Raw genomic sequence first — 24,823 nt, forward strand, 5'->3', positions numbered from 1 at the left:
TTTAAGGCATGTGCAAAAGTTTTATTTACAAAATCTTATTAAAATGCAATTATTGTAACGTCAGGTCTCCACTGTCTGCTTGGAAATGTAAAGTACCTCGCTGCTGTGCCGTCTAAGTACAGTCCTTTCTGATTTTCAGGAGTATCTCATACTGGGTGAGCTCTCTAATGGGCTCTTCAGCAGGGCTGGGTGGCGTCTCCTCCACCAACTCTTCCTCCATCGTCTGCCCCACTGTATCGAAACAAAAGCAAGTTGCAACCAATCGTTAATCTCTGAAATATAGACCGTAATGTTTCCTGTATTACCCGGCAATGAGTAAAATAGAACTTGTGTCCAAGACACTTGAGCGTGGAAGAGTGGTGGTCCATAATGTGGTGAACTATGTGTCAAGACAAACTCACCTCACCGGCCTGCGCATAATTTGTCCGTTCCCAGCGTGTCCATGTACATCTTACCTCTAATGTATCAGCCTCCATCAACAGGACATTTACAACTCTATGGAAAACAAAATTGCCCGGCATATTTCCTTCAAACTAAATCTCTCTCATCTTATCCTGCTTGGTGGAGACCAGTACAGTGAGCAGGCCTGCTTCCATGGTGACCAGTGCAGTGACCAGTACAGTGACCAGTGCAGTGACCAGTGCAGTGACCAGTGCAGTGACCAGTGCAGTGACCAGTGCAGTGACCAGTGCAGTGACCAGTGCAGTGACCAGTGCAGTGACCAGTACAGTGACCAGTACAGTGACCAGTACAGTGACCAGTACAGTGACCAGTGCAGTGACCAGTGCAGTGACCAGTGCAGTGACCAGTGCAGTGACCAGTACAGTGACCAGTGCAGTGACCAGTGCAGTGACCAGTGCAGTGACCAGTACAGTGACCAGTACAGTGACAAGTACAGTGACCAGTGCAGTGACCAGTACAGTGACCAATGCAGTGACCAGTGCAGTGACCAGTACAGTGAGCAGACCTGCTCCATGGTGACCAGTGCAGTGACCAGTGCAGTGACCAGGCCTGCTCCATGGTGATCTAGACAGCAGCCATCCACCATGTCAAGGACAACTGGGGGTGACCAATAAATAGTGAGGAATTTTAAAAATCTTGCCAAAGCATTGAGAGGTTTAAAAGGGAAATGAGCACAGCCATGCAGACACGTAACTGTACCGTGTCCTTGAGGAATGGTTAATACATGGATTTAGAACGGGGTCTGACTCAGTGAAATTTGAACTCTGACTTTCACCAGATATTTAATACAACAGCTGAAAATAGCAGCTGACACGGGTCCTCACTGAGACTGCAGCAAGGCAGCACACACTAACAACCCAGAGGGCATGAAGTCAGATTGCATTGATAGTATTTAACTGCAATAAGTTATGATAAAAACTGAAAATCATAGCTTCTCTCCCGATACAGAAATCTCTGGTCCTTTGTACAATTCCAAAACCAGGTAATGATGAACAAATGATCATGCTTGCAAGAACTTTATGAAGGCATACATGCCGAGAAACTAGATTAGAGGAAAACCATGAAATAACATGAAAGAGACAGTGTTGGGCAAGTATTGCAGTGATTCTGCTCTTTTTCTGATGGGATTTGTTCTGTTAAGGGGCATTCCCAGCTGAGTCTCACCCCCATTACTTGTATTAGTTTGTATTAGAGGGCCCCAGATGGCATCACATGCTTCTCTGCCTTGCCATTAGCAGCAGCATCCTCACCCACTGTTCACTCTTCCATCAGGACTACGCTGTGTTGGTTTGTTTGTGACCCAGGCAGGGACTTGAAAGGACACTCAGGGCAGGTGTCATGTGTCGGAACTGCAGATGCAGTGCTTCTTGGCACCATTTCAATTTTCTTTGGGTCCTTGGTGTTTACAAAAACTCCCAAATAAATGTGAAAATATTCAGCAGCCAGTAAGACTGTTAAATAGATGTACTTGAGTTGACCTGTGCACTGACGTATTCTGTTCACCTGTGTGATACTAAAATTCCTATATCAGAAGCTGAGTGAAGCCAATCACCAACAATTGGCAACGTTGTATGTGACCAACGCTTTCAAGGAACCATGAAGAGCATGTATAATTTTCAGTCCCATTAGAGAAACCTCCAATTCTTACTTCTTTGCCTTAAGGATCTGGGAAGAATTCCACACAGAGCTACAATGACATTGCTTCAATGACTGGCCGCCAGGTTTGACTGGGATTGTTTATTGTTAGTGAATGCTAACGTACATTTGTGTTATGGTTTGCCTTGGATTTTTATCTTCATAAGATTGCCTTAAAGAATGAACCACTGTGTGCGTTTCCCACCCAGACGTCCAGGGTAATCATATAATGTCCAGGATGTACCTCGTTTCATCACCGCATCTAATGAGGCCATCGTGTTGAACGATACATGGGCATTTGGATGTGTGGCTTTTCATGATACAATCTCATAGAACAAAGACAAGGACACACTTTTCCTCACAGTGGTGAGTGTGTGGAATTCTCTGCCTCAGAGGGCGGTGGAGGCAGGTTCTCTGGATACTTTCAAGAGAGAGCTAGATAGGGCTCTTGAAGATAGCGGAGTCAGGGGATATGGGGGGAAGGCAGGAACGGGGTACTGATTGGGGATGATCAGCCATGATCACATTGAATGGTGGTGCTGGCTCGAAGGGCCGAATGGTCTACTCCTGCACCTATTGTCTAGTGTCTCATCTTACCTTTAGATTCCTGATCAGCCCAGAATTTCATGATCTTTGTCGTATATCCTCTGTGTTCTTCTCTCAGTTCCTTCTGCCACTGGCGTAGCTCTTGTACCTCTGCGTCACAGCGAACCTGGCATCATAAAAATCACATTAAAATGTCAAAGCTAGCATTGCTCGTCTTATTTCACGGTGATTTGAAAGCAGCTCTGACGTTCTCTGACCGGTTTTCCATTACTGCTAGAAAACATTTCTACCACATCCCCACAAACTGGGAACCAAGAAGTGCAGGTGCTGCAAATCGAGAATCAAAGCAGAAAATGCTGGAAATATTCAGCAGGGCAGGCAGAATTAGTGAAAAGGAAAATAGTTAGAGGCCCTAGACTATTTGTCAGAACTGGATAGGGAGCAAGCAGATTAGTTTTCATTGCAGAGAAGATGGGGCAGGAATGAGTAGAAGGGGAATATCGCTGACACAGTTCGACCAAATGACATAATATGGTGGCTGGAAGCCGGTATATTGTTTGGGTTTGTGTTAACAGCAAGCCTGTGGGACACCCCTCCCTCCACCTGTATCCACCTATCACTCATCAGGCTTTGTCCTGCCTCTCCTCTCTTCCAGCTTTCTTCCTCCCTCCCTCCCTCCCCACCACAATCATCTGAAGAAGGGTCCCGATCCGAAACGTCACCTATCCATGTTCTCCACAGATGCTGCCTGACCCGCTGAGTTACTCCAGCACTCTGTGAAACGTCACCTATCCATGTTCTCCACAGATGCTGCCTGACCCACTGAGTTACTCCAGCACTCTGTGAAACGTCACCTATCCATGTTCTCCACAGATGCTGCCTGACCCGCTGAGTTACTGCAGCACTCTGTGTCTATTTTTCTATGAAAGTAATTCCTAAGTTTGAGTTTAATTTATTGTCATGTGTATCAAGGTATTAATATTGTGTATTAAACAAAATGTTGATATTGTGCTGCACCAATTAACCAGAAACATGAATAAATTGTCCACTTTACTGCAAGTAAAACATGCAGGGGGCTGTTATTATGAAAAACAGTTTGTGATGACAGATGCACGACAGTATAAAGACTGCAGTAAAACTTCAAACAGAAATCTGAATGCAGAGAGGGCGGGCAGTACACTGCAGTTATTTCAATGTCACAGCTGAGTTACATAATGCTGAATGGGAGAATGCAGCCTTTGGGACATTGGAAGCTGCTCCAGACCCAGCCTGCATTGTGCATCAGACTGTACAGATAGCTGGAGCCACAACACTCGCAGCCCAGCAGTCTACGTTCTCACAATTGACTCACAATACTGTTTTGTTTCACTTTTGTTTACCTTATTTGTGCTTTCTCACTTAATCTGTGTACATTTTACATTGAACTATTACAAAATAACTTTACTATTTCTGCCTTTCCCTGGCATTAAGGGGAGATTGTGATTGAGAGAAGTCTGTATCATGGTTATCTCTGTGCAAGTGTCAAGAAACGAGAGTTGAAAAAAAGTAAAGTTTTAAGCTATTTATATTTTTTCATATCAATTCTGTCAGAGTGAATTTTATTCCAATATACAAATGTTTGGGCACTTATTTGTGAATTCTGCAATGGTGAATTTCTGTTTTGCCAACAGCTGTAGCAAGATTTTCACTGTACTTCACCATATGTATGCATATGACAAAGTTCTGAGTGAAAGCATAGAACATTGGAAATAAACGCCTATTAATGAGGGTTAAACTAGTTTAACATATGGATAGGAGGAGGGCCAGTCTGTTTGAGCAAGATCTCCAGGCAGTGATATTCTGTTAAATGTGCTCCATGACACGGTGTATTGTGGGCCAGCTAAAAAAAAGATGCAAAGTGCTGGAGTAACTCAGCGGGTCAGGCAGCATCTGTGGAGAACATGGATAGGTGACGTTTCACAGAGTGCTGGAGTAACTCAGCGGGTCAGGCAGCATCTGTGGAGAACATGGATAGGTGACGTTGCATACCTCTGCAGTTCCTTGTGTCCCGATCTGAAACAACACCTCCCCATGTTCTCCAGAGATGCTGCCTGACCCGCTGAGTTACTCCAGCACTTTGTGTCTTTTTTTGTAAATAAGCATCTGTAATTCCTTGTGGGGCAGCTCAAATGGTTTGTTATTCTGGTAAAATTATTTTATAAGCCAGGACACAAAGGATAAGAGAGAGTTGAGTCAAGCTACCTCAGTGCTTCATTGATTTTTGTTTTTGCATTCAGCTGAGAGGGGAGAAATTGTTTTAGTTTCAATTCATGGCCTAAATATAAAATTCAACTCCATCCTACTGTTTAATTGGTGTTCATTAAGAAAATATGACCATTCCTTGAATGAGGGTTATAACTCATTCCTGTCTACTGTCTGCTGAGAGGAGGCAGTAAATGTCCTCACAATCCGACTTTACCAAATGGTAAATATTACATAACCTAAAAGTATATGACAGTAACTTTACACTCGATATGAATTGAAGAAAGCAAAACCCCCTCACGGAGATCCAAAAGAAAGCACAAGGTGAAGGACATTACCCGATATCCTCTCCAGAAAGACTGAATGATAAGGACTGCTTCATCTTCTGACAACAAAAGAGACAGAGGGATTGGCGGCCTAGGGCTGAAGCAAAATGAAAGAAACTTATTAAATGCATGGATCATACAACATGGAAACAGGCCCTTCAGCCCCCACGGTAGTATATAGAACAGTACAGCACAGGGACACATGTCCATGCCAAACATGGTGCTGTTACACTCATCTCCTCTGCCCTCCAGTTCCTGCATGTCCCTGTGCTTATCCAACAGCCTCTTCAACGCCATTATTGTATCTGCCTCCGCCACCACCACCACCACCGCCCCCACCACCCCCCCCTCGACTGTAATCATGCATTGTCTTTCCATTGACCAGTCAGCACACAACAAAAGCTTTTCACTGTACCTCGATACACGTGACAATAAACTTAACTGTAACTCTCGCCATAAAGCAATGCCCCTAGTCATCTTTCCACCACTGGGAAAAAGGTTTTGACTGTCTCCCCATCTATGCCTCTCATAACTTTATAACCTTTCCTTCATTCTGTTGTGTTTTTGATATTCTGTCCAATCTTCTGATCTGTCATCTATCTTTGTAGAATGATATGTTTCTCTGTCAGTTGGTATCAGTTTTAATTATAGTAACTAGTCACAGACAATGGGTCCACCCTGTGGAATGTGTCTCTCATTGCTAACAATGTCATGTCCAGCTCACCACTGTGACTTCAATGTCAGTGATGGAAACATAGAAAATAGGTGCAGGAGGAGGCCATTCGGCCCTTCGAGCCAGCACCACCATTCATTGTGATCATGGCTGATGGAGGCCCACTATCAGCAGCGTTTGAACCAAAACCTCACCCTGTACCTCTGCCTCACTGCAGCTCAGTGCTTCCAGCATTCTGCACTCTTGGTTGCAGGCTTCACACTGTTCAGTTACGTACATAATATTATTGCACCAAAGAGCAATGTAGAATTGCCAATCCACTTTTAATGACGTTACTTCCACATTATGCTTCTATGGATGTGATCTGGTTATACTACAAGGGCTTCAGGGCAGTATCTGGATCCAACAAGGCATCAGATGGTGCCCATCCACACAACAATTTATAAATAGACTACTTATGTCAGCATGCCTTGGAGGTAACAAAGGTTATGCCAAGTACAAGGTGAGTTAGTAACCTTACACTGGCAATCAATTTGCTGCCTCTAAACTTGGAGCTTATACAAGTACCAAAGTGTAACACTAAACATCCAAGAGGCTGCCTGGGGCAAGGACATTCTCTCTTCAGGCTGACAGGTGGATTATTTTCTGTGAATGTTGTTGGAGAGATACATGAAGGCTAAAAGTAAAGTAGAGGAAGAAGGAAGAAAGAAGAGAAATACTGGGTTTAGGGAGGAAGATAAGAGGCAAAAATAAAAGTTTTCTTTTAAAGTTTGCAGCAGTTGTTAAAATGTGAATGGAAGAGACTCCATTCTTGTGAAAGCTTCTTATCGACCATCCCGTTACGTGTATCAGTAAGTACCGTGGCCTCCGGAATCATCAATGTACACGCTCTGCTCTGCTCTGCTCCACATACACGATTGATGGGTCTTTTTCTCAGGGTAGAGGATTCTAAAACTAGAGGGCACAGGCTTAATGTGAAAGGAGAGATTTAAGAGGGACCTCAGGGGCAATGTTTTCATTTGGAGAGAGGTCCATGTCCGGAAGGAGCTGCCAGAGGAAGCTATTGAAGTGGATACAATTACATTTGGACAGATATACGTAGAGGAAGGGTTTCGATGGCTTTGGGCCAAATTCAAGCAAATGGGTCTAGCCCAGGAGGCCAACTTGGTTGCCATGGAGAAGGTGGGCCGATGGGCCTGTTTCCATACTGTACAGCAGTACCACTAAAATGTTTTTTTCCCCTTATTTCATTGATTGATTGAAAGATACAGTATGGAAACAGGCCATTCAACCCACTGTAGACAAAAAATGCTGGAGAAACTCAGCGGGTGAGGCAGCATCTATAGAGAGAAGGCATAGGTGACGTTTCGGGTCGAGACTCTTCTTCAGACTGATTCAACCCACCGAGTCCACGCCAACCAGCGATCACCCGTTCTCACTGGTTCTATGTTATCCCACTTTCCCATCCACTCCCTACACACTAAGGGCAATTTACAGAGGGCAATTAACCTACAAACCCACACGTGTTTGGAATGTTGGAGGAAATCGGAGATCTTGGAGAAAACCCACGCAGGTCACGAGGAGAACGTACAAACTCTGTACAGGCAGCACCCAAAGTCAGGATCGAACTCTACCGCTGCGCCACCGTGCCTCCCTATGAAGAAGCTATATTTGAAAGCACTGAAAGCCATACACAGAAAATGCCATCTCCAAAGTCAAAACAAAGCCTCTAAACTGAGAGATGGTCAAAGCCATCAGTCATTTTGAAAGAACTATTCAGGATATCCAATATATGAATATCTACTGTAGGATTTTATAAATAGAACATTGGATGAATCAATGTCATTGACGAAGAGCGAGGACTTCAGATTCCTGAAACATATACTGATAATTTGGGAAAAGTATATCCATATTTCAGCATGACAATCTGACGAAACGTTGAATATTCCGCAATCCTTCTTAACCCAGAGTGAGTTTCACATAAATCTACATCACTGGCAGATTACAGAACTCTAACGGTAAGTCATGTTATGTACAAATGGAATTCCCACAACCGCACGAGCGAGACTACTACTTGATGCTGGAACCAGGTTGTACCCTCGTACTTAGCTAGGGCGATGGCACCATGCAGCTTTTGCTAAATGCACTTGACAACAGGCTCTTGAGGAGCATTGGAATTTAAGCTAGTCCTTTTGAATGCAAGGACATTAATAGATATATTTTAAATCCATCAGAATTGTTATTAAAAATCATCTTTCTTCTTCCCACCTTCTTACTCAACTTTCAAGAGTCAAGCGAGTTGAATTATCATATTTACCAGCAACAGATTAACTAAATTGCTGCAACTTTACCAGCCAATTAATAGCAGTAACGTCAATAAATAGATATTCCTCCTATATATAATTCTCAATGCTGCAAGTAAGTATTTAATCGTTCCATTGTGATACATATGACAATAAAACATGTTTGACTCTCTCTCCACTCAATTATAATCAATAATACCGGGGAATTGGATCATAATTGTGCAAAAAAAAAAAAAAAAGCTGTCTTCATCGATGCGACCTAAACAAGGCCCATAGTTAATTATAGTTGTTGAGGTAGGGTTGTTCCAGAGCCTGATTATTGCTGGGAAGAAGCTGTGCCTCAACCTGGAGTCATGTTTCAGGCTCCTTCCTCTACCTTCTTCTCCATGGATGTGGCATGACAAGAGTGTGCCATCATGGTGGGATCTTTGGTAATGATTACTGCCTTTTTGAGGCAGTACTCCTGGAGATCCTTATGATATTCGGGAGGTTAATACTTGTGATAGACCGGGCAATGTCTACTGCTTTCTGCAGCATGCTTTGATCCTGGGCATTCAAGTAACTGAAGCAGGCAGTGATGCAACCAGTCAGTATGCTCTCTATCTGTTGAAGTTCGATAGAGTATTCAGATATAGTGTCGGTGACAAAGCAACTCTTCTGAGGAAGTAGAGGCATTGACAAGTTTTCTTTCTGATTGCATTAAGGTGCTGGGCCAGGACATTCAGACATATGCATACCCAGGAACATGGAGCTGTTCCCGTCGATGAACACAGCTTCATGGACCCCTCAGTATGAAGAAGTGGATCCCAGACGTTAACCCTTTCACCGCTGTCCCATCGATGAAGACAGCTTCATGGACCCCTGGCTCTCCCCTCATGTTTCCAAATCTAGTTAATCTCAAGTTTTCCTGAATTCAACCTGCTTACAGCAAGATGCATCTGAACAAGATTGATGTCCTCACCAACCACACTGAACTCTTCTGACCAGTCTCTGTGCTTTAATGCAGCTAGTGGTAACTGAATGTAAGCCACCGCATCCCTGCTCTTCAACTCAAACTCCCTCAACCATCTCATCAAACAATCATTAGTTGAATTGAAAGAACAAAAGTTATTGACTCTAATTTTTCCCTTCTGAATCAGTATCTGTTTTCTTTCACGTATTTGTAATATGCCTTCAAACATTAATTACATGCAATACATTAAGGCAAATTGTTTTGATTATGCCCTGGGCAGCTGGCCAATGTTGGACTTCTAGGAGTACCCATGATATAGTCCATCATTTTATTGCATGATGAATACATTATACTATTTATTGAAGCAATTTGTATTGAGAGGCACTTGCAATTATTGCAGTTGCAGTATCTATAGACCAAAATAGTTAAAAGCCCATAGGCAGTGATTAGAAACACAAAGTGTTGTCATTTTGCAGATGGTGAATGAGCCGATGTTCAACAAGCTATTAGAGAGATGCAATAAAAACAGGATCATTGTACTGGCAGTTTTTAATTCCCCAAATATTAGCTGGGGACAGTATGTAGAAGAAGGAACACAATGGGACCTAGCTTGGGGAATGAAGCCGCTCGAACACAGAGGGAGTGTCATTGGAGGAGTATTTTGGGAATAGTGACCAGATATTCTAAAATAATAAATCTCCAGTAATAAAGATCTAAAATCGGTGGAAGGACGATTTTATGACATTAGGACCTAGCTAATGTTGACTGAGCATTTACAGGAAGTTCTGCTATAACGGTTATTTTTGCTTCAATAATAAAGGCTATGTGTTGCGTTGTTTCACAGAGTATGCTTGCACAAATGTCAGCAAGAGTGATTGATTGTCTCCCAGGGTGAACATGCGGTTCTTCACAGACAACCGTATCTGATTACTGCGGGGAGTGGGAACATGCCTGGTTTTTATCCTATATTGCTTAAATCCAAGACAGTTTTATGTTCTGATTATCTATTTCCAAAATAATCTTTAAGTGGTTCTCCAGTTCCCATTTTAAATTGGTTATAACCCTCGTTCAGACTGAAGAGGAGCCTTGACCCGAAACGTCACCCATTCCTTCTCTCCAGAGATGCCGCCCGTCCCGCTGAGTTACTCCAGCATATTGTGCCGACCTTCGATTTAAACCAGCATCTGCAGTTCTTTCCTACACATTATAACCATTTTGACTTGCTTAATGTAGATAGTGTTCCTGAATTCATCACTGGCGTTGTGTACAATTAGTGTTATGCAAACATACAATTTAGCAACACTCCCTGTACTTGATCAAAGCCCATATCTGCACAGTGGGAAACACTTAAAGGAGAAATAGTAAGAAACAGTCCGAAGAAGGGTCTCGAACCTAAACGTCACCCATTCCTTCTCTCCAGAGATGTTGCCTGTCCCGCTGAGTTGCTCCAGATTTTTGTGTCTATCTTTAGTAAGAAATAAGGGCTATCGCGTTCCTGCAAAGACAGGGTACCCTGGATGTCGAAGATCATTGAGAGTTGGATAAAGAGAGAAGAAGGAACCTGTGGCAGGTAGAAGGAACTAAAGGCAGGTGAGGACTTGCCAGGAGCAGAAGAGGTGGAGAGCATGTGCTTAGAGTAGTCACAACAGATCACTGGCCATGTTGAAGGTCAGTAAAAGTGGGTAAAACATCCAATGTTTCAAAGTTGCAAACAGATGGCATCACCTCTGCAATATTCTGTATTCATGACACTCACACGTCCAGTTCCACTAGATTTCCAAAAGCCCACGATTGTTAATCCACTTGGAGAGTGTGAGAGGAGTGGACTTACCTCCATCCACAGAGCACACTGTATATAACTGCATAGGGAAGATATTAATACAACCGCCCATGAGAACTGACAGTAGTGTTGGTAATTAATGAATGTACATGGGCTATAAGATCTCTAGTCAACGTGGTGGGTGCTTTCAATGCAATGCAGAAAATCACGTGCTGGGTGATTCAATTTCTAGGCTGAAATATTTTGAAATATATCCCACTCGAACATCATTCCACCTGAAATATTACCAAGGTAGCATTCTGCACCAGTCGCCTGTTCCTTTCTATTGTCAGCCAAAAATAATAAAGTTATTTTGGGGAAATCATATTTGACTTGTTATTATCTACATATTACCAGGTAACCATCGTGTCAAAACTACCTGCTGGCTTTACAAGAGCCTGTCATGTACAAATGGAGAGATGCCTATCGTTAATCGGCTGGTACTTACTGATCCATGAGCCAGTTTTTAACAAAGGGGATGTCATTGAAGGCAGTGAATTTCCTTTCAATCCTCCTCTTATTCTTGCTGTGAAATGAAAAGAATTAATTAGTTTAAATTATATTTTTTCCTTTCATCTTTAAATGATCAATAATATTCTTTACTAGAAACAGGTGTACAATACTGAGTGAGTAAAGGACAACACATGTTAAATCACTGTTTACATCTCAGGTGAACAGGACATAGCTCACTTTCAATTTAACATGAAACAGATTGAAAGGGGACAACCGAAACACCGGCACTTACTTGTACAACCATTCTGCCAGGAAGTCACAAGCATTGAACTTGCTCATTTTCCTCTGTAAATAAAAGTTAAAGTGAGAATTCAATGTTCATTTACTGATGCGCAATTAAGCATTGTTGAAATGTGAAAGATGGCCATTAGCACAATCATATTATGGGTCGATAGAGTTTAAAACAGTGAAACAAGTTCCCCCTCTCTCCTGTCCTGACCAACAGTTGGGAAACACACAGGTACTTATCAGACGGATCAGTCTGAAGAAGGGTTTCGGCCCGAAACGTTGCCTATTTCCTTCGCTCCATAGATGCTGCTGCACCCGCTGAGTTTCTCCAGCATTTTTGTGTACCCAGGTACTTAGAGCTGTGGTGGAAAATATAGCATTCACTCCTGGAATCTTAAAGACTTTATAGTACCCTGACTGCAGCATGTAAACCAGTGAAACATTTTGCAGGGTTTGAATCAGAGGTTTCCAGGGAGAAACAGTCCAGTTTGTGACACCCCTGTAATGGGCTCATTGTAGTACAGGGGTGGGGTGGGGGTGGAAACAAGACAGAGAGCAATAGTGGTAGGGGATTTACCGCAGAGGGAGATAGGCACTTCTGTGGCCACAAGAGATATTCCAGGTTGGTATGTTGCCTAAATAGGACACAAAGTGCTGGAGTAACTCAGCGGGTCAGGTAACATATCGTGAGTGCTTCCCAACTCATGGTAAATTGCCTCTCTGACACTAGGGTAAAGGATATCTCAGAGGGGTTGCAGGGCATTCTGAAAGGCCAGAGGTCGCTGTACATGGAGGCACCATTGACATCACAAGAAGGGATAGCACAGGTGGACACAGGTTGTGATCTGTGGATAGATGCCAGAGCCATGAGTTGGTGAGTGTAGGATTAGAAGGATAGATCAGATGAGTGTGTGGCTGAGGGATGGAGTAGGTGAATGTTAACTTGCTGGACAACTGGAGAGTTGTTGTTTGGGAGAGGAGTGGGTGGGCTTGCCCCCGACCAAGAGTGGAGCCAACAGAGCTGAGGGCATGTTTTTAGTGGTTCTGGGGAAGGTTTAAACTGGGTTGGCAGGGGAAGGTGTCAGAGTAATGTTTCACATGGTGAGGTACAATCATCTGGGGAACAAATGGCATGTCCATTAGGCAGAATTCAAAGGCAATTCAAAGCTAAACTGTACTATTGTAATGCAGGAAGTATAATTAAAGTAGAAGAATTCAAAGCATTAATTAGCACAGGGGTCTACGATATCATTGCCAACACTAAAGCTTGTTTGAAAGATGGGCAGGGCTTGCAACTCAATATCCCAGGGTATCATCTTCAGACAAGACAGGAGGGAGGGTAAAAGGGGGGAACGTATTGCAGTGTCTGGTTGCATTATTTCATTACTAAGGGAAGATAACCTAGAAGGCACCTCAAACAAGGCCATGTGGGTAGATAAACGGGTGCTATCATTGAGGGGAGCAATCTATCTAAATAGGTGGATATCCTCCTAGATCTTGACAAGCCCGTGTCTTTCAGTATTTTCTTCATATTCTGTTTGGGGCATAAATACACCAATAAATAATAGAGAATTCAAAAGACTATAACAAATTGTGGTGGAAAGCAATGCTGTAGAATAAGCGAGTTCGGTATTCCGAAAAAACGCAAGGAATCATGGGATTTGTCAAAGGTCATTCGTGATAAAGAAAAAGCAAACGAAGTGCTGGCTGTATAAACTGTGTATAAATTGTTAAGTATTCTACCAATTAATTAATCTAGAATTCTGTCAACTCAATAGTGGACAGCCGTCGCTCTTTTATGAACATTAATTCAATCTTATTTCTATCTCACTTCACAAATCTACCCTCTGGAATTCCCCAGAACCGGCATTGAAGGACATTCTCTCTCTCTCTCTCTGAGAGAGTTAACCGACAGCCACTGGATAAGGCGAGAGGTGCAGCTGACGGTCCCCGGCCCGTTGGGGAATGGGTTCCTCGGGAGTTGGAGCAGAGTTGAGCTGGAGTTAGCGCTTCTTCTCCGCGCTGGCTGCAAGCCTGGGGCCGCCACTGCTCCGGGCCGGTGTCCCGTCACCCCGGACATCTCCGGCCACCCCAAGACATGGATGGGACACTCGGGAGGGGACGGTAGTGAGACTCTGCTCAAAAATCTGCCTCCTGGGGTTATGCAGGAGAGGGGTGCGTGGTTCACCCCTGTATAATAATGCTGTATAACCCGGGAGGGCAGCCCGAGTGAGAATGTGGCGTGCTCTTTAGGCAGCAAGACTATCCACTGCCAAAGCGATTGTGGTCACACTATTTATTCCACTCAAACATCATTGCACCTGAAATATTATCGTTTATCTACTACAGTTGGAGCAGAGCTGTTTGATATCATCCTGCAAGTCTTATGCTGGTGACGTTGTCGGGTGCACCTCTGTTCACCATCGTTCAATGAGACTTAATACAATCTGTGGAGTCATGCAGTCATAGACTTATACAGCACGGCAACGGGCGAGTCAGACTCAGAGCACCTGTCTTTGCCGACCAAGGTAGCATTCTGCCCCAGTCGCCTGTTCCTGGATTTGGCATACAACCCTCTAGATTCTTCCTATATGTGCATGTGTCCAAATGTCGTTCTAACGTCGTAAATATATCAGACTCTATCTATTCCGCTAGCAGCCCATTCCAGATACGTTCTACTCTCTCAGTGAAATAGTTATCCTTGAACACCTTTCTAAATCTCACCCCTCTCACTTAAAGCCAATATTCTCCAGTTGTAAAATCCTCCACTCTGGGATAAGAACAGAGTGTGGTCACTTTATCCAGGATCCCCGTAATATTTTTACAGAGGTGCTGAAGCGGTGCTCCAGTGATCTATGGCAGTGCTACACCCCTGGATATAAGATATTTAACTGGATTTGTGCAGCCTGCAGTACACTGTGGCCTATTGCTGACATATTTAACGGATACATTTATTTATAAATCTCATTGAAATCAATATGCAGGTCCGTACACACGCAGCAGCTCAGCTGGCGAGAATGTTTTTCTCGAGTGACCTATGGGCATGCGCGGTTGAAATACCCAACTGGCTTATTGGACCGGAGGCACATGTGATGTTGAGTCAAACATTCCTTCTGAAATAAAATTAGTTTTAGTGTTCTTTGGCCTGGACAGAGACATGTAAGCTGGAGAGGGAATTGGAAATAGATGTTTATTTGAAGGGGAATGAAAACACCCATATTCTTTGGGAGGAGGAAGGACATAATGCAGAATACATTAATAAATATGACCTAGGCACGATTGTAGATGAACGATTATTATCCAACACTGATTGACCTTTCAGAAATATCCTGATTTTTCTGAAAGGAAGCATTTCTCTGCATTTGTACAGCTAATTTTCACTCAAATTGATGCAAGGACTTTATATCAGCAGTTTACTTCAATGGAAAAGAAGTTCGAGAGATATTAATTGCTTTTCGTTTGTTAGTGTCCATTTTCCCCAACAATAAGTTAAAATGATCTAAATTTTAAAAGGAATAAGGAAAATTGGGTTATTCCTGTGACAAGCATAGGGATAGTGCATGGATAAATGGTGCCTGTGTATCTGGATACTTCATCTCAATCGGAAATAAAAACTGGCAAAGAGGTAAAAATTAAAGGAAATATCTGCAGTGTATAGACATTGTTGTTTTCAGATAGTTAACTCAGATTAGAATGAAAGGGAAATAGTTGCGTCAGCATTCAAGGTTTGGAAAACGGACACAAATACTCACTGTGCAGGAAGGAACTGCAAGTTCAAGTTTAAATCAAAGGTAGACACAAAATGCTGGAGTAACTCAGAGGGACAGGCAGCATCTCTGGAGAGAAGGAATGGGTGATGTTTCGGGTTGAGACCCTTCCATCAGTCTGAAGAAGAGTCTCAACCCAAAACGTCACCCATTCCTTCTCTCCAGAGATGCTGCCTGCCTGTCCCTCTGAGTTATTCCAGCATTTTGTGTCTACCTCTACAAATATTCTATGGCAATTACTTTTTAAATAAAAGGCCCAAGGGTCTGGATACGAGAGAAATCTCTGGTAGGACATTTAAAATATTGCTGTCATTGGAAAGTTAATTAATAAAGATTGACAATTTATCAATTTCTTTCATGTGGAGACTACGTTTAATTAGAAATGCCAAGCGGTCAACGACAGCTGTTGTGTGCAAGCCAAAAATAAAGTCAGTTAGTGAGGCAAGGCTACAAGCAACTCAATTTATTTCCATTAAGAAGGGAATTTCATCAGCTGTAATTTAGACCAGTGGTGGAATATGTGAGTGAAATTGTAACATTTCCTTCGTGGGAGAGTGGAAACAATGGAATTTGACTTCCCCCTCTGTGCTTAAAGTGTGCTTCCTATTGGCATGAGGCATGCAGAAGCTGCAAGTTGAATCACACAATGAGAGGCCCAGAAGGGTAGAGTGAGGATACTAACTACAGTGCTCTGTAGCCATGGATGGAAAGCTGGAAAGCTGCTGAGGTAAAGTTGCTGGGTTTTAAACAGACAATGGTCACAGGGCTTGTTTTATTCCTCTATCTGATGAGTCTACATTAAATAAAAAATAGAAACAGTGAACTACAAGACTGGACTATAACCCTTCAAATAAAAAGTGAATCCATAGAATTTGCAACCCAACACAGAGGTATGAAATTATCTTGCATCTATGTGCAAAAGTTTTATTTAAGGATAAAACTAACATATGTAAATTAGTGGGAGAATGGACCGCTGATTCCTGACCGGGGCAGAAGCTCAGCAAAAGCAACAGGTTTTGAGCAAGTGTGACACAATGTCAGTGGTTATGGGGAGAAGGCAGGAGCATAGAGTTAAGAGGGAAAGATAGATCAGCCATGATTGAATGGCAGAGGAGACTTGATGGGCTGAATGGGCGAATTCTGCTCTGATCACTTATGAACTTATGAATGGAAACACTGATTGGCATCATTTATGTGCATTCATGTTGCAGAGTTCAAAGTTCAGCATTCACTGGCCCCCTGGTTGAGGAACTAAGATAGGAAAAGTATTTTGGGAAATATAGCATTAACTTCCAAATTCACTCGGCAAAAATATCAAACGGTTAAACAGCACTGACCTCGAAACATTTCTCGATTTTAGCATTTACAAGGGTCTCAAATAATCCTGGGAGAAGCACGGGGAATAAGTAGTGGTCCAGATATTGCCTTGGAGTACCTGCATCAATTGTGAGCACAAAAAGAAATTCAGAAACAGAGAAAGTAATATATATTAGAATAGTTTAATGCAAGGTACTGTTTAAAAAGGATCTAAACATTGGATGTAATTAAAGATTTAATTGGCTACTTTTGATGAAACGATCACAGGGTATGCTCTGGCTTTAGTGATAATAAATATTAGCGAGTCACTGTAGGTTACTCAAGGAAATTGATTCAAATAATAACTCAAATCAATACTTTATTCCAGTCCAATTGTTGAGCGTTAAGACAGGAAGTGTAGGAGTGAGAGCACCACATGGCGAGGGAGGGAAAGAGAAACAAGATTGTTTTTCTCTCAGAAGTATCTTGACACCAAGGCAAGATCCTGCACTTGACTGGCCTTGAACGATGGCAAGGGGGCTTCAATCACATTTCCTCATACTATCTCACCCCAGCATCTGCCAGTAGTTTCATAGGTATATATTTGTGGGCAGTGTCACAACTCAAAATGATGACTACTTCTTTGCCTCCACAGATGCTGCTTGACCCACAGAGTTTCTCCAGTAGTTTGTTTCTTTTGCTCCAGATTCCAGTTTCTGCAGCCACTTGCACCTCTAACATTTATTATGACCATTGGAAAGGTTGGGGGGCGGGGGGGGGAGGGGTTACAGCACAGAAAGTATTAAAGAGGAAGTATTTACCTATTTTGAACCTCTTACAATCATGCAACCTGCCTGCACTATCACATTACAAATAGTTCACGCTATTTTAACTCTTCTGTTAATGTATAGTCAGTGTGGCTGGGTTGTACTGAATAGAAAGTGCAATTATCTGCTTGGCTCAGGGGAAACATTCTTATTTCTAAACCTGATTTTTATTGATCTAAAACTCAATTCAATTGCTTTAATGTGGAAAGACAAAAGCATTAGGAAACAATCATCGCTTCAAACCACTGGAGGAATTGGGGCAGATAGCTTGGTCGGAAAGGTGGACTTTACAGGATAGGTTGGAAGCGAATGGTAGAAGTGGAAGGGAAGGAAGAAGGAAGGAGGAGAAGAAAGAAGATAAAAGGGGTGAAAGGGAAAAAGTAGGGGGGATTTAATGAGGGATATTCCAGAGTTGGGGTTCTCGACACCCAACGGCAGTTGTTGATAGTAGAATAGTTACATTTGGACACAATTAAGATGCTAGAATTAGACGGGTAGTTCTGTATCGTCGAGCTGATTCTGCTGGAATATCAATGACACCCAGGGATTGGGGCCAAGAATGTTTTTAATCAAAGCACTGCCTAACTGAGTACCAATGTAAGTCAGTAAGCAGAGGTGACGGTGAATGGGATTTGGTGCAAGTTAGGACATGAAAAACTAGCGTTTGCATAACAAATTTCTACATAATTCAGTAATGAATGCAGCCAAAGGTACAATAGCATTAACAAACGGCTTCAGCAGAAGATGTGGCAAGGCAGAGGTAGAGTGATGTGAGTGGAGTGGAAGTAGGTCGAGTCACAATGGTATCATTGTTAGTTGACGCTCATCTTGGCCAAATGTAATACCAGGTTACAAACTGTCTGGTTCGGTTATCCATCTGACAAGCATTTGCATGGCCACCGTATAGTGGCGTAGACACAGTACTGTAAATGGGACTGATATAGACATACGATGGTTAAAGTTGGCCATCGTTCTGGGAGCTATGGCTGCCTTCATTTAGGCTTTAAATGGAAAGATGGTGAATATCAGCAGGCTGTTCATAAAGAGAACACCATGTTTAAGGTAGATGTTAGAAAGTGTTTAAATACCTGGAATGGACACAGTATCAAGGAGCTTGCTCTTTACTGGGCAACAGCATGGGGTCTTTCACATTGATTCATGGTTGAGGTATCCCGGGTGCGAGGAGGGGAGATAGGAATAAACACAGATTGCTGGACAAACTGGATATGTTAAATTAGTTCTATAATAGGTGGAGGTTGCAATGAGTATTCCATGTTGGAGAGACTTTGATGGGTCAATTTAATCGTGACATTCTGAAATTGGTCATATTTCAAATAGTCTCTTTGGTTCTGAATCTTTATCTTTGGGCAGGGGAAATGAAACTACATTTAGTGATTTGAATGTTTCAACAATAAATCAGTGCATGAAGAATTAAGCTTTACATGTCCCAAAGCTCTGACATATTTTGATCATTGTTTCTCATTGTTAATGATATGTGGAGGCATTGATGTGATCCAGCAAAGAAAGCAATGGGCAAGAACTACACTTCATGTGAAATAATGTGAAAATATAAATCTGTTGCCGATCCAAACGTCAAAAACACAATCTGAGTATCTAGGTGATGAAAGGGAAGAGAGTTATAACTAATGGGCTCTGCCCAAAATCTTCAGGAAAAAAATGGTTCAATACATCCGAGCACAGAAAAAACAAGCCAAAATATATTAAATTGGAGATCTGCCCAAGCATAAACAAAATGCTGGTTCCTCACCCTTTGTTCAAAGTGAAGTGCAATGATTGCAGCTTCAGAATATCCATCATGTACTGTGCAAACTATACTCAGCAGGAATTTTAAGGTTAGGTCAAAAAGGAAATCAGTACAATCTCAGAACAATGACTGTTCTAAAATAAGCACAGTCTTATATTATCTAAATGAGAAACCTATAAATAGCTTGAATACTTAAATCATTTCCCCCTTGCTTTACAGAAGGAGCTGGAGACTATATGCAGAAACCCAAATATCTACCTGATTCACTTACATTTATGTGGTTCAGGTGGTGGTGAAGGTGGAGGAGGGCTTGGAATCACAGGAGGGGGAGGTTTCTGAACAAGTGCATGACCTAACAATGCTGGATGCGAATATTCTGCATTGAAGTGCTCTAACAGTGAAGTATCCACTGAAACCTGGAGAGAGAGAGAGAACAAAGTTTATTTCTTGCTCATCATTATTTCATGAATAAAAGGCAAAGCAAAAGCAAGACAGGTAGAAAGAGACAAGAAGAAGGTGCATGAAAGAGAATTCAAGTTTAAAAAACTCCAGATGCTGGAAATCTGACTTTTCACAATGAGAGGGGATCTTCTCTGGAAGTTCAGATGTTGTGGGGAGACCTGGTAGAAGTATATAAAATTTTGAGAGGCATAGATAGGGTGGAGATGTTCAACACTAGAGGGCATAGCCAGAAGGTGAGAGGGAGAAGTTTTATTTACACAGAGAATGATGGGTGCCTGGAACGCATTGCCAGGGACAGTGATGGAGGCAGATACGATAATGGTGTTTAAGAAGCTTTAGATAGGTGCTGTACATGTAAGTGCAGGAATACAGGCATATGGATCATGTGCAGGCAGATGAGATCAGTTTAACTGTAGGACACAGACATTGTGGGCCGACGGGCCTGTTCCTGGGCAGTGCTGTTGTATCTCTCTATGTTCTGCTGACTGGAATAAGCAAATTGACATGAGAAACAGAGAAACATTTAAAGAATATAACGAATATCTGGCTTCAAAAAGATTGAGTTTAAAAGCAGGAAGTTGTATTAAAGCTTTTATAAATCGTTGGTTATTATTTACAGTGGGGCATTTTGGGGGTAGGTGAAGATTCAGCAATCTCTTGGATTGACACCAAGGTTGAGGGGCACCTGCAGCACTGTGTAATGGAGATTCAGCAGAGATGGGTATAGAGTTACAGCAGGGCAACAGGCACTTTGGTCCAACTCATCCATGGCCTCACCAAGCTGGACACACTTGCCACTGCTGGCCAGTATCTCATCAAGCAGTCGTGGTCCAATGGTCTTTGCTCCTCAACCCCTTTTAAATCATTGCCCCCTCACCTTAAACCTGTGCCCTCTAATTTGATGTCCCTCTGCCAAAGGGAAAAGACTGTGACTATTCATCTTATTGATGCTCCTCAGTATAGTTATCAATAGGACAGTGAAATTAATGAAATAACTCTTTCACAGCGTGAACACAAGAATGCTTCAAACGGGTGCAATCCCCAATTTCTACCCATGCAAATATAAAGATCTCCACCACTAGGAGCTGAGGGTCGAACTGCCAACACCGTTTGTTCCTTCAAACCTGCCATTACTCTACAGTCTGAAGAAGGGTTTCGGCCCGAAATGTTGCCTATTTCCTTCGCTCCATAGATGCTGCTGCACCCGCTGAGTTTCTCCAGCATTTTTGTGTACCTTCGATTTTACAGCATCTGCAGTTCCTTCTTAAACAAATAAATTACTCTACCCCTATTTCCTCCTTTAAGATACTTCTGTCATCTGGCCTAATATTACTCCAATTGGTGGCATCTAATGCAGGACTTCAGGACTTTAGTTTTATTTGCACTGATGTTTTTTTTTAATTGATTTAACTTTTAGTTTGTTTAGTTATATTATCTGTTGAGTACTGTGCTTACTGTTATGTTACTGCAAGTGAGAATTCCATTGTTCTGTGGCAATACACTTGACAATTCAGCACTCTTGACTCTAGCCTCATTAACTGAAGGCTTTTGCAAGTGCAGCCTTCAGCACAAATGACCTCTGGTCAGCTAAACGCGAAGGCTTCCAAAAATGCTTATTTATTCTTTGCAAAGAAAACGGAACAATGGATATGTCCATGAGATGCTGCACCAGTATTTACAATTTACAAAATCTAAAGAATGATGTTGCATCAGGCAGCTGCAGGATGAACATCAAACACACTGACAATCCTAACTGTCATTTAGCAATTCCAAAAGATCTGAAGATGAAATTAAAATTGGTTGTGCTTGAGTGACTCCACCGGGCAGGACCAGGCATGCATTCTCACATCACTCAGTGGTAATTGTGATTGATCTGATCATTCTACAGCTGACTGACACAGCACTAAACTAATGCGGTGAAGTTCGATCAAGCAGAACCATATTGAAGATACTGCTCTTTGGTCACCGGTCATGTAATAATTTCCACAGCTACTCGTTGGTTCAAGTGATAAATGTCACAGCAAAATGTCATTTCAGGGCCTTGTGAAGAAATGGCACCATAGCGACAAGTGGCATCAGGACAGCTTCAGCTAATTCATCTTGGTTATTTATAAATATAAAATGATTGACTCATGATAAAGTAGCTAGCCTGCATCATCGATTAACTTAACAGTTACTATCGATGAGACTGCACCGTGGCACAAATCACACTTGATTTAATTCTAGTGACATAAACTGTTTCATAGGTTTAACAAGCACAAGTAAGTCATTGTTGAAAATGCCACATAAATCCAAATAAGGCCAAAGAAAGGCTCAATGTTTTCACCCCTATTAGTAGCAAACTACATGAGCGGACACCACTGACATTCGCCATTGACATTAAGGTATTACCAGGAATTGCACAAGGCTGAATTTGCTGCAGATTTCACCATTCTCTGATCTCAGTAACAGGAGATCTGTTTTCAGATTCAAAAATATGCAATGCCTGTTTGCCTGTACCAAAGGCCTGTTTTCAGTGGCCTACTGAGGTTTAAGTTATAAGAAGCTGGATGGGTTGGGTCTTTACTCCCTGAAGAGTAGGAAGCCTACGGGGGTGACCCTATAGAGGTATAGAGATAAGGTGAAGAGCCACAGTCTTTTCCCAAGGATAGGGGAGTCTAATATTAGAGGATATAGAAGAACATGAGAGGAAAGAAATTTAAAAGGGACATGAGGGGCAACTTTTTCATACAGAAGGTGGTGCACTTATGGAACAAGGTAGAAACAAGTACAATGACAGCATTTAAAAGATAATTGGACAGGTACATGGATAGGCAAGATTCTACACTCATGAGTGTTGTAGAATTTCTGGACATATTTCTAGATTTTTCCATGAAGAATACCAGAAGGTTAATCTAATCATATTCAGTTCACTAGAAGTACTATACAACTTAGTAAATAAAAGCAAAATTATCTTAACAGTTTTATTCATTTTAATGAAAGCTTTAAATAAATGTAGTCAATTTCTTATTGTACAGTGAAGAAAAATTCTAAAATAATTGGCAATCATGAAGAAAGCATTAATTTGTTTCGATCAAACAGTAGTCACACAATTGTATACACTGCACACTACATATTGTAATTTCTGCTAGTATTTTTGATATCTAGATAAACACATATAAAATGTATGAATGCCTTCTGCAATAAATACCTTAGCTACCATATGACCATAAAAGACTGGAGAATGTTTGGTGGCATCGTACTGAGAAATCACTGTAGACACAGAAGCTGTATCGAGTTTGAAGTCCTCTAAAATGCGAGAGCTGGTTGCTTCAAACTCTGTCAAATGTAGAGATAAAGGATATTTCACCCTGAAGGGTGTAAACGTTTATACACTCAAATAATCCCAAAAGACTTTCCAGTACTTTAATCATTGCTCTTTGCACAAGTAAGTTTTATGTTCGCGCATACTTATTATTTTGTTTTTGTAGACAATAGACAATAGGTGCAGGAGTAGGCCATTCGGCCCTTCGAGCCAGCACCACCATTCAACGTGATCATGGCTGATCATCCCAAATAAGAACCCCGTTCCTGCCATCTCCCCATATCCCCTGACTCCGCTATCTTTAAGAGCCCTATCTAGCTCTCTCTTGAAAGTATCCAGAGAACTGGCCTCCACCGCCCTCTGAGGCAGAGAATTCCACAGACTCACAACTCTGTGTGTGAAAAAGTGTTTCCTCATTAGATAGATTAGATTAGATTAGATTCCTTTATTTGTCATTCATCTCCGTTCTAAACGGCTTACCCCTTATTCTTAAACAGTGGCCCCTGGTTCTGGACTCCCCCAAAATCGGGAACATGTTTCCTGCCTCTAGCATGTCCAATCTTATATGTTTCAATAAGATTCCCTCTCATCCTTCTAAATTCTAGAGTGTACAAGCCCAGCCGCTCCATTCTCTCAGAATATGACAGTCCCGCCATCCCGGGAATTAACCTTGTAAACCTACGCTGCAACAGCAATAATGTCCTTCAAATTAGAGGACCAAAACTGCACACAATACTCCCGGTGTGGTCTCACTAGGGCCCTATACAACTGCAGAAGGACCTCTTTGCTCCTATGTTCAACTCCTCTTGTTATAAAGGCCAATATGCCACTCACTTTCTTCACTGCCTGCTGTACCTGCATGCTAACTTTCATAGACTGATGTACAGGACCCCCTGATCCCGTTGTACTTCCCCTTTTCCCAACTTGACACCATTTAGATAATAATCTGCCTTCCTGTTTTTGCTACCAAAGTGAATAACCTCACATTTATCCACATTAAACTGCATCTGCCATGCATCTGCCCACTCACCCAACCTGTCCAAGTCACCCTGCATTTTCATAGCATCCTCCTCACAGTTCACACTGCCACCCAGCTTTGTGTCATCTGCAAATTTGCTAATATTACTTTGAATCCCTTCATCTAAATCATCGGTGTATATTGTAAATAGCTGTGGTTCTAGCACCGAGCCTTGCGGTACCCCACTAGTCACTGCCTGCCATTCTGAAAGGGACCCCCCGTTAATCCCTACTCTTTGTTTCCTGTCTGCCAACCAATTTTCTATCCATGTCAGCACTCTACCCCCAATACCATGTGCTCTAATTTTGCCCACTAATCTCCTATGTGGGTGCTTTCTGAATGTTGGAATGAGATCAGGTTGGTTATTGCGAACCGAGCGGAGGTGTTGGGGCGAAGCAATCGCCAAGCCTACGCTTGGTCTCACCGATGTAGAGCAGCTGACACCTAGAGCAGCGGATGCAATAGATGAGGTTGGAGGAGGTGCAGGTGAACCTCTGTCACACCTGGAAAGACTGCTTGGGTCCTTGAATGTAGTCATGGAAGGAGGTAAAGCGACAAGTGTAACATTTCTAACTTCACTGTGGTGGAAGGCAAGAACGTTCAGTCAGTCCTCCTCTAGTAGACTAGGCAATGGAGGGGAGATGTGTCGGGCCGGGTCTGTTCTTCAAACTGAAGAGCGGGAATCT

At 42.3% G+C, this 24,823-nt stretch overlaps 1 protein-coding gene across 1 annotated transcript in view; it reads right to left on the bottom strand.

Annotated features, from left to right (window-relative positions):
- iqck (IQ motif containing K) overlaps positions 1–24,823 on the bottom strand; it is a 25,254-nt gene continuing 431 nt past the window's right edge. The window contains exons 2-9 of the mRNA XM_033041204.1: positions 23,006–23,133; positions 19,625–19,769; positions 16,803–16,900; positions 11,703–11,755; positions 11,406–11,483; positions 5,223–5,307; positions 2,695–2,809; positions 1–231 (exon numbers count right to left, since the gene is read on the bottom strand). Coding sequence (XP_032897095.1) covers positions 113–231; positions 2,695–2,809; positions 5,223–5,307; positions 11,406–11,483; positions 11,703–11,755; positions 16,803–16,900; positions 19,625–19,769; positions 23,006–23,133 — 821 coding nt within the window. The 3' untranslated portion in view covers positions 1–112. The remainder of the gene's footprint in view (positions 232–2,694; positions 2,810–5,222; positions 5,308–11,405; positions 11,484–11,702; positions 11,756–16,802; positions 16,901–19,624; positions 19,770–23,005; positions 23,134–24,823) is intronic.

The sequence above is a fragment of the Amblyraja radiata genome, chromosome 22 (assembly GCF_010909765.2).
Source record: "Amblyraja radiata isolate CabotCenter1 chromosome 22, sAmbRad1.1.pri, whole genome shotgun sequence".
In the NCBI taxonomy this organism is placed as follows: domain Eukaryota; kingdom Metazoa; phylum Chordata; class Chondrichthyes; order Rajiformes; family Rajidae; genus Amblyraja; species Amblyraja radiata.